This window comes from Macrobrachium nipponense, chromosome 1, assembly GCF_015104395.2.
Source record: "Macrobrachium nipponense isolate FS-2020 chromosome 1, ASM1510439v2, whole genome shotgun sequence".
Taxonomy (NCBI): Eukaryota; Metazoa; Arthropoda; class Malacostraca; order Decapoda; family Palaemonidae; genus Macrobrachium; species Macrobrachium nipponense.
Window position 1 is genome coordinate 44,931,509 of NC_087200.1, and position 11,325 is coordinate 44,942,833.

The window sequence follows — 11,325 nt, forward strand, 5'->3', positions numbered from 1 at the left end:
TAAACCCTGGTCTAGGACAAGTTTAATTATTGATTCCAATTTCCTATGAATCTAGATTCAGCAAATTGAAGAACATGGATTGCAAGTGCAGCCAACAGAAATTTAGAATTTAGTTTATACTCATTCAGGTTATGAAACTATTACGTTCATAACCAAGTTAACTTTTTCACATTTTTAACGTCATTTGATTTACAAAAGGCCATCCTTATGTATTTTACCAAACCCCCCTAACATTATTTCAACACCTCATTCATTTTCTAGGCACGTCATATTTGCTGTCCAGTGCTTGGCTTTTTTCCCTAAATTCTATGACTAGTTCTTCTATTTTGCGTCTTCATGACAATAGTGGGAAAAGATTTAGGACATGAACGTCTAAAATAATCATAATCATTATGTGAACAATATAATAAAATACATCCACATATAGGTATATCAGTGCCCATCGTAGTTGCAATTATGAAATCTAATTCGAATTTTCTAGAGATAAAATTGCAAACTAAACATAAAGGAACGCAAATTCCACGATGAAGGAAAATTTCTTCAAACGGACATTGTTCCGAAGAAAATTATTGTAAGGTCTACTATGCATTTTGTTTGCAGTAAGAATTTTACAATTGATGAACCTAACTGCTATGAAGTAGGTTTCCCTAAAAGAACACAATGGAGTCTTTTACATGATAGTATTCGGTACCTCATAGGATTTTTGCTGTGGAAAGACCAAATTTAATCTTAAGAATTTAGGCTTCGGTTTAACATTATCGTTGGTGCAGTAAGCTTTATGGTTGAATAATAATAATAATAATAATAATAATAATAATAATAGTAATAATAATAATAATAAAAATAATGATGTCATAAACCACATAGCAAGCGAATGTCCGGCACTTGCACAGTACCAGTACAAGAAGAGGCACGATTCAGTAGCAAATGCCCTCCACTGGAGCCTGTGCAAGAAACACCAGCGCTACCCTGCAGTAACAAGTGGTACGAACACCAACCCGAGGGAGTGGTAGAAACCAATAGAGCAAATATCCTCTGGGGCTATGGTATCAGATCAGATAGGGTGATACGTGCCAATAAACCAGACGTGACGTTGATTGACAAAATCAAGAAGAAAGTATCACTCATTGAAGTCGCAATACCATGGGACACTAGAGTAGAAGAGAAAGAGAGAGAAAAGTTTGATAAGTATCAAGACCTGAAAATAGAAATAAGAAGGATATGGGATATGCCAGTGGAAATTGTACCCATAACCATAAGAACACTAGGCACAATCCCGAGATCCCTGAAAAGGGACCTAGAAAAACTACTATCGTTTCCAGAGGCCGTGTAATAGTGTTTTTCCCAAATATCTAACAAACCGGCTTATGAATTTCCATGAAACTACAGCAATGAATGTTTCAAACATTGGCCTAATTTTTGGTGGTACAATGAATTGACAGATGTGCTTAATTAACCCGTTTACTCTTAGAAAAAAGAGGAACTTCTTCCCCTCCTTCAGAGCGTTTCGAAGAAGTGGTACTTAATCACGTAACTGTGACGCAGAGGTTCCCCCAACCCTCCTTCGGTGTTTACACCTATGGCTATCCTAGTACTCCCCCCCCCTCTTCCTTCTTGCCTTCTTTCCTTCATTCCCAGTGTTATTAGGCTACCGAGTAAATCCCTGTTAAGAAAGACTGTGTACTGCACATATAAAATGAGCCGGAAGAGCAATAAAATGTTTTATGGTGGTAGATAATGATTAGATGGTTAACACAAATTATCGAACATAATAGAAGAGGTTTAAAACAGGGGTGTGGAATCGCACTGAGAGATATTCTACTCGGACTCCTACAAATTTTAGATTTGCGACTAAAAAAAAGATAAAATAAAATAAAAACATTAGTAGAAATAGAAAACAATTTTTTTCCTTGAGAGAGTTTTATATTTGGAATGATGTTATTGGGGCAAGACTGGAGCAGGATTCAGAAATAATTTCACCGACTTCGACTCCTACCTCAGAGCCCTGTTAGTACATCCAAGGTAATCATCGGCAGCAGTTGTAGTAGTAGCTCTGAACTATTTCATATAGATTCGACTTTAGTCATGGCAAATATGTTGCTTTGTCCTCGCCATTGCAAAACTACAATTGCGCTGAAACTCTTCACCATTTACAACAGACAGAAAGAAAGAAACCGCCTGAAAATTAGTATAAATCGGTAAGAAAAGTATGACTTTAATAAGTACATGATATATTGCAATATACTGCTAGCCATATATATATATATATATATATATATATATATATATATATATATATATATATTTGTTTATTTAAATGTATTTTTTTTTTCCTACAGGCCATGTGAACGAGTTGCTGATGCTATGGGGATGACTCCGAACGCTGTCCGAGTGTTGGTGAACCGTGGAAAGAATCCTCATCCACCTGCATCATCAAATACGTCGCCTCTGGTCTTTGACAACTTCACCGTTGGTTCCATTAGGAGACATGTGCACAGCATGTTTGCTGCTAAGCGATTTTTCACTATTGCCACTTTAGCGGAAGAACTTAAAATGCTAAATATCATTCCTGAAGAAACATCTGAGAAGGCAGTATGGAGAATCCTCCATAACATGGGTTTCCAGTACAAAACATCCCAGCGGAAAATGTACCTAAGGAAAGAAACTTTGGACGTCGTTTGCCGCCGAGTTGATGCTCTACGATCCCTCCAGCAACATCGTGATGAAGGAAGAGAAGTAGTGTATGTCGATGAGACGTGGTTTACGACGAGAATGCAACATAGCAAGGAGTGGGTGGACACCTCTCAATCTGTCACCAGTGCCACCTACAGCCGGCAGGTGCCACCAGGAGAAGGAGAGAGGTTTGTGGTGGTAGCAGGTGGTACAGCTAAAGGTTTTGTAGAAAATTCATTTTTATGCTTCCCTGCGAAAAATAAAACCGGCGACTACCATGGAGAAATGAATTCAGAGATATTTATTCGGTGGCTAACATCACAGCTCCTGCCGTCGCTTGAGGATCCTTCGGTGCTGGTGCTAGACAACACCCCATTCCATAGCCAATTGACAGGAGATAACCGATGCCCAACAACAGCTACAAAAAAGGAGGATTTGGTTAACTGGCTCAGGTCTCGAAAAATACAGTATCCAGCTCACGCAACACGCCCTGAGCTTCTAAAGATATGCAGGGGCAACCGATCGAAACCAGTTTACATTGTGGATAATATAATCCGTGAATGGGGCCATGAAGTGTTTCGCTTGCCCCCTGCCCATCCTGAGCTCAATGCCATGGAGCAGGAGTGGGGCTGTATGAAACGACAGGTGCGCTCCTCGTTGCAGCGGTTTACCCGTGCTGATCTCTTTGCCAGGCTTGAAGAGGCCAGGCTTGCTGTAACAGGGGAGACGTGGGCTGGCGCTGTCAGGAGATCAAGATATTTTTAAGATGATTACTGGCTTTTAGATAATATTCAAGACAGTATAGATCCGGTCATCATCAACATTGATAGTGACGAGGAAAACGATCTTTTCCTTGAGAGTGATGATGAGTAAAATGTATAAGTGTCCATTTCTTGTTTTTTTTTTTTCATCCCTCATATATCTATGCTTTCCAGCAATTGGTGATAACATTATTTTGGAAAAGCAAAGCTAATGAATACTTTGATTCGAGTATATCAGCTTGGCATGTAGACAATGTCAATGGATTTCTCAAAGTAAGGTTGATTGGTTCATTAATTGAAGTCTGGTATAATTCCAGTGACAAAGTCGCAATGATATTTGTCAACATAAACCTTTTAAGTAAACAAAAATAGGTACTGGTACTTATAACGTAAATAAATATATAAAACTATAGGTTGAAATATAATAAATCTTATGTATGTATGAACACACACACACACATATATATATATATATATATATATATATATATATATATATATATATATATATATATATATATATATGATTTCAAAATTTATCAAATGGCCGATGTCAATGCCCTTATATGAAACATCTTTTAGAAGTCTACCTTCTAAGGAATTCAAGCTACTCTCTCTGGTGAATTGATATGATAAATTATATCAAACAATGCTCTCTGTCATTTTCTTCCTGGCAATTGATGTATCGAGTAACCTGTGTTGTATGGAAGAATGAGTCCTACGGCTTAACCTAAAGAAAACTATATTTCTATTGCTTTACCAACACTCGCTTGAAGTGCGAAGTGTAGGGTTAGCATGGCTTCTTTCGTCTCCTGTCATAAGTCTCATTCTTGATCTTCAATGTAAGTGAGTGGGTAAGATATAAAAGGTTGGTCTTGTGTTTAGGTAAAGTCTAAAGTCACGAATCACATTACCAGGTATGCTGAACTTTTACTGACAAAGAATTTCGTATTGCTTGGGGTAGGTCATATGACAATTATCTATGGAGTTAAACAGGCGTTTAACAATTCGGGGGATGGGAGGTACAGGGGAAGAAACGTTATACTAACGTCACTGAGGGACGTCATCACTTTTGCGAATGTGTGGGTGGCTAAGACTGGCTTTAGCCTCATTTTCTTAAGTAAAAAAGTTAATGAAACGTAATTGGCAATGCACAGTATTTCCCAAAATTAAGCCATTGTATGAAGCGCTCCCTGCTTTGATATCATGGAAATCCATCAGATATTTTAGGAGTTATTTAAAAAACACTATTACACGGCCTCTGGAAACGTTAGTAGATGCCAAAGTAGCTCCAAGATTCATGCAGAAAAGTGTGCTCCTAGAAACAGCACACATAGTGCGGAAAATGATGGACTCCCAAGGAGCCAGGATGCAACCCGGTACCCCACATCCAGTAAAATAGGATGACTGTGAAAGAAAAAAAGGAAAATAATAATAATAACACAAGATTGCCAATGGTCCTTTTGTTTCTGAAACAGGACTTGCGGGATTTAAATCCTTTGACAATGATTGTTCCCATTTCAAAATTTGGCAACTTGTCATTTACGATGTTTTGCTTGTTCTGTTGTGGAATTCATTGCTACTTGGTAAATGTTAGATTTTCTATTTTGGAATTCGTAGGTGTCTAGCAGATGACAAATTATAATCCTTTGATATCTAAATATGAAAGGACTATTTTTTCAATGCAGTGAACACTATTTCGCCTATCATCCAACGGTCGAGGGCTTCTTTCACAGTGGACGATGATAGTTATTTATACCTCAGGAGAATACTGGAAAAGGGTTCCGTGAAGATGATGATGGCTACATTAGGTATAAGAAGGCAACGTCCCCTGATAACCGAGCTAACGGTTACCTCTGTTTGAGTGGCAACGGTTTACATTCCCAAATCCAAAGGACGGGATTATTATAATCGTGGTACTGGGTATTCATTGAAAGAAATATTTTATGCATTGTCGAAAGACATGCAACTCCCACCTGAGCATGTAAACTTATGCAACAATAGTTCATTGTGTTTTATCCATATCTCTGGTATTTTGTTACTTTGTGTAAGCTGGGCCGATTTTAGATGATTTGAAGAGTCATATGGAAATTAATGTTTATAATTGCCATTCAGCATTATTTTAAACACAGTGGCGAAAGTTATTTCTACGTCGTAAGGGTGTTCTAAAGTTCTTTGCAAGTTTGCACGGATTTTACGCTGTGGTCTTACTTCCAAAAATATTGTCATCGAGGTACCTGTGTTGCTTCTACAGAATCCATTCAAAATTATTCCCCATCTGTGCTCTCTCTCTCTCTCTCTCTCTCTCTCTCTCTCTCTCTCTCTCTCTCTCTCTCTCTCTCTCTTTCTCTCTCTCTCTCTCTCTCTCTCTCTCTCTCTCTCTCTCTGTCAGTCATTCAAGTTCTTGAATTACTTTTTAAACTAAATTGTTTCCTAGCTAAAAAATTCTTATTAATCTCATTAATGTCACATTTATTCACTTGTTTTACTGCAGAATTTATTCTGTTTAGTCATAGTCCTCAGAAACTTTCCCAGTCTAGATACTTCACCAATATTACGGAAGTACCAACCTCGACGACCCAATACCTTAGAAAGAATTGGGCCGTAAATACTCTCACAAAGGTTAACGCTTACTCTAAACAACGATAAACAGACAATTATTTCAGACACGATTTTTCCTTCCCCACTGAGAGACCGGTGCTATCCTATCCAAGTGAGGATATGAATCAACAAGAGAAAGGGGCAGTAAGGAGTCGGGGTTTTGTCTCCTTCGTGGGTATTCAACAGCAATGAAACATTTGCAGCTTCGTTGAATAAACCTTATTTTGTTTATAAAGTCCTTCAAATACAATTGTCGCTGTGACGCTATATCGTATGATTATATCAAATATTCAGAATGAACGAAAGGATAGTAGATCCTATCCTTGCGTATCTTATTCTCACCCACTAATTTGACTCCATGTCTCGGATCATCTAGACCTGGATACTCTACTTCCAAAATCCAATTATTCTTTTTTCTTCAAGTTCTCTCTGTCCTTGAAGGAAGATCAGTATGATGAGAATATAAACTTCCTTATTTGGCAAAACCAGATCATCCCTGTGGTTCGTGGTCTGATCCCCTGCTGTGCCGTGACGTCCGCCAGAATACCCGGCAGCCTTGGGCAGCGATTTTAATTCTAAAGAAGAAGAAGAAGAAGGAGGCGGAAGGAAGGTGGTGGTAGTGGTGGGGAGAGGGGATTGATAAGGGATTTGGGAGGGAGGGGGGTTGTGGTGTTCTCGTCTGCAGAGGAATGCCGACATCGCTATTCTAAAATCACGAGGCTCGTTGTAATAGCATTTATCATTTGGGCTCGACTATAATTGGCCTTACTAAGTTGTAATAGGCAAACCGGATGTGAAACAGAAGATATAATCAATCAATTCTCTCGTCATTCCCCTTTAAATTTAGTCTTTACAGCCTGCCTTATCATTTTTTATAGACCAGTAGTCTCTGTTTCGACTGCAAGCACGTCGAACGAATTCTTGAAGATGCTTTAGAGAGGACTGATCGTAGTGACTCGGCACTACCCTTCCGCAAGTGGATCACCTTGAATGGACTGCTGTCAAAGGTGTGTTCTGCTTTGTACATATGTTAAGATTTCCACTTTTTTCTTGTTCGTCGTCTTCAGACTCATCCAATTGCTCATCTGTTTATGTTCAGAGAGTAAAAGTATAATATATTTTTTCCTTCCATTTCTATTTGTTCTGTTGGACAAGGACACAGATTTGTTAGGAATCTGCTAATACAAAACGCATCTTGCCAATAAACAATAATATGGCATAGATACATGAATACATATTTTCTATTTCCTTAATTCTAATGAAGAAAAGGAAATGGCCTTTGCCTTAATAGTTTAACGATAAAAGAAATCCTACTGCACACACACAGACACACAATATCTGTATATCTGAAATATGTCTTCTGAAGCTCTATTGTCTACAATTTAAATGACCTTCTCTTTATAATTTATCATTCAGACTCACAGAATCCCATTTTCAGCACAAGGATGAAAGGAATGACATTAACGTAGGGAAAAACGCTCTTGTCCTTTCGATGAGAGAAGTCCTCTTTCAGCTGACCCATTCATATGCTGATGATCCTACTCCCAAATCATCTTCCTGTCCTTCTGACTTCTTCAGAAGGACACTACTATACTCTGTTTTTTTTTTCATCTGTCCATCCGCCTGTTGTGTTTTTGTATGGTAACACTGCGTCCCGGGCTTTAGATAGTCACATTCAGCTTACATTCAACGATTATAATAATATCCTATTTCGAATATTAACGGTGTAATTCGCATACAGTAAATTATTAAAACACTTTTCAGTTACAAATGTACACCCAGATATCCATTTATTTACCTAAAACTTACAAATAGCGTAACTATCTAAAGCCCGGGACGCAGTGTTACCATACAAAAACACCACAGGCGGATGGACAGATGAAAAAAAACAGAGTATAGAGGGGATCACACAGGTGCCTCAGAATGGGGCCAAATGAAACTTGGATCGGTTTAATGCTCCAAACATCAGCTCTTGCATCGCTTTGCGCCATTCTAAGTTCACCTGAGTAGTAATGTTTGGAATGGATTGTATTGGATTACAGAGTTTAAGCCAAAGGCCAAGCACTGGGGCCTATGAGGTCATTCAGGGCTGAAAGGGAAATTGAGATTAGATGAAGTTTGAAATGAGTAACAGGAGGAAAACCTCTCAGTTGCACTATGAAATAATTGTTAGGAGAGGGTGAATCTGGGGTGAATAGCAAGATGGAAGAAAGATATGAATGGAGGCAAAAGGAATAAAAAGGGTTGCAGTTAGCGGCCAGAGGGACGCTGCAAAAAGCCTTGAGCAATGCATACGGATTAATGTTTAAGGAAATGGAAGAATGGAACGATCTGATCTAGCATAAATGGAAATTCTACAGTTTTCGGTTTAAGTCAGCCTCTTAAGATGTCAGATGTGCACTTAAGGTGCCAAGTGTACTTGCCCTCTGAGAAGCTCCATCAGCTTCAAGTGGCATATATCCATTCTTGTATAAGTATCATTCTCATAAGTGGAGGCTCTTCAACCACACTATTGTGCGTTATAAATGCAGAATCAAAGTCTACCTGCCTATGAAAGACCCAGCACGTGCTTGCAACTTGGATTCGCCAAATTCTTGTGGTAAGATCACCACCAAGGCACCAATTGTTTTTTTTTTTTTTTTTATTAGACGCTACTGATAGAGAGTGGAGTCACGAACTAGAGGGTCAGCCAGTTTCGTCAGTCTCTCACACCATTCACTTTCATAAAAATACTAAAATCACACCTATGGGAAATCCCTTTTGAAATCAGAACTCCTGAACCACTGATAAGAAAATTGTACGACAGCTAAAATCGTGCTGAAGGCAACGATAGCCATGGTGTGAATGTGGACCAGATAACTATAATGCATCTCTAAGAAACTTTATATCTTAGAGCTTCCAATACTACCAACAAACCACTTCTCCCGCCCCTGGCCTCCCCTAACCACATCATTCGTTATTGTTCCCAAATTTATGATTAATTTAAAGTATTGCCAATAGAGAAAAGTATTGGCCAAGTTAAGTTCTGTGGGTGGAGGGGGGGGTGCGGTTTGGGGGGCCGGGCAGGTGGAGGATGTTGTTTAATGGGATTCCCTGTCACCCTGTGGCTCCCGATAAAAAGGATTCTTCCCTAAGTACTCCCTCGAAATAATAAATTGAAAATTGATGAATTATCGTATCGTAACAAGTGAGAAATACTTAGAAACGTGACCTTCCAGCGACAGGAATCTTCGTTATCCCTGATATGAGCACTTGAAATATATCTACAGATTTTATCCAAAATGTTCATTCTTCAACTGCATATAGAAGACATTCGAGGAATGGAGCAAGTGCTGAGGAATGTAACCTAAACGGTGACTTTGACTTTCTTGAATCTCTACAATAACAATAGAGATCTTAAGTCTTAGACGACACTTACAACATTTTATTCGATAAATACTAACACATTGCCTCCCATCTGAGACCTTTTAAGTTTCTTGCTTACAATTTATTTGGTGTCTCGTCGCCGTGTATTGTCGATAGTAATGATCCTCACTAAGCTTCGAATGAAATTCCTTACACATTAAATTTATTCCTAATTGGCTTTGCTAGGCAAGACTCGTCCTAGTGTCATGTTACTGAAGGTCGAGATTGCCTCGCATTACATTTCACTTTTATACCGTATTTGCTTAAAAGTAGGTAAAAATAAAACAATTCAAGTTTAAATTACACTGCTAAAATAAAAAGTACTATTTATATATAACATTATGATAAAAGTACATAAATACCTTAAACTCAGCAATACATCAAACTGAACAAATTGCTCAATAGGGATCAACGAAGAACTGCAAGTATTATGAAAAAAAAGAAAAAGCAAGGTCAGCCATCAATTCAGCATCTGACAAGGTGATCATAGGTCACTTCTGAATCTCTCTTTCTCACTCTATTTCTCAACTTCCATAGGGGCTGTCTTGAACCCAGATCTCAAGAACATAATTATGTATTTTAACTTTTCCTGTTTTATTTTCGATGTATATCTTATTTCGAGCCCTTTTTAAAATCTTCTTTTGTGCGCAATGCTATTTGTTCAGCTCCAACGTTGCGAGAACGATCTGTTGGTCAGAAACTTCACTTCAATACATTTATATTTTTGTGGGTGATTTTACTTTTTTCGGCCTTATTGAAACTTCATACAAATTAATTTAGCGATAATAAGTGTGAAATAACTTCCCGTAAATATGCAGTTCCCTATCGAGGTAACTCCTAAACACACGAGATTGTTTATTTGACCTGTATTAACAAAAACTTTCAAATCTCTAATAAGAGGATTCCATATGATATCGAAATTTTCGTAATATTTTGTGCGAAAAAATTACTAACATAACTGTTACTGTTATAAGCATCGTCTTTATCTTGTCCTTCAGCGGATAATTACCTTCATTATGTGCTCTCATACTCCCTGTTGGCTGCCAATTAGAACGCAAGAGAAAAGCTGCACATTTTTCTGGCGATAATGAGTGTGAAATGGTTTTCCCGTATGTAGTTCCCTAACTAGGTTCATCTTGAATACCTAACATCGCTAGTGTATGTAGCATTGAAATCTCCTGAGCTTTAGATTTCAAATATAACATACATGAAAATGATTAATATTTTTGCAATACTTACCAGTTTTCCTTTATATAGAGTGGTTCTATTCGTAACACGAAGACAATGGTAACTGCCTCATTCATACTTAACGGCTGGATCGTGCATGAACATTTTGTGCAAGACACAATCACAAAATTCGCAGCTTCATGCACCTACAATGGTTTATCAGCAACACGTCAAACATTCTAGAGACACTGCGCCATTGACTTCGGTATTTTCTAGATATAAAGAATCCTCCATCTTATCACCTTTCCGCTCTCCTCTCTAGCGCTCTTGAGGGGTTCATATCCTCCGTCCTTCTAGAATTTCCGATTCATTTTCCACCAGATTTATGCTTTCAACTAAAGCACACCAATCCCATGACGCCTCAGTCCATCCTTTCACTTACACTAACTTTCGCATGACTCCTGCATGTCTTCACATTTTACGGCTTTTAAGCGTTCTTGTGCCAAATTATGTCCCATATATGTGCAAGGAGGCTGAGGTGTTAATGTTTAAGCCTCTTGATATGTTTACGAATCCTTTGGAAATGCAGATGGTTATTTTAACGAAGAGTTTGACCCTTGGTTCGAAAATTGTGGATATGAATAAAGCAGGAACTGCAGTTTTCATTTTCTCTGAAGCCCCTACTGCAAAAATATATATCTATTCTTTTAAAACTAAA

General features: G+C 38.2%; 1 protein-coding gene across 1 annotated transcript; it reads left to right on the plus strand.

Moving 5' to 3' along the window:
- The first annotated feature begins 1,304 nt into the window (after window positions 1-1,304).
- On the plus strand, window positions 1,305-3,438 carry LOC135218762 (uncharacterized). The gene is made up of 2 exons (XM_064255213.1): window positions 1,305-2,198; window positions 2,340-3,438. Exons 1-2 carry the CDS (start codon window positions 2,086-2,088, stop codon window positions 3,436-3,438), a joined length of 1,212 nt encoding a protein of 403 aa, XP_064111283.1. The 5' UTR covers window positions 1,305-2,085.
- Window positions 3,439-11,325: the final 7,887 nt, after the last annotated feature.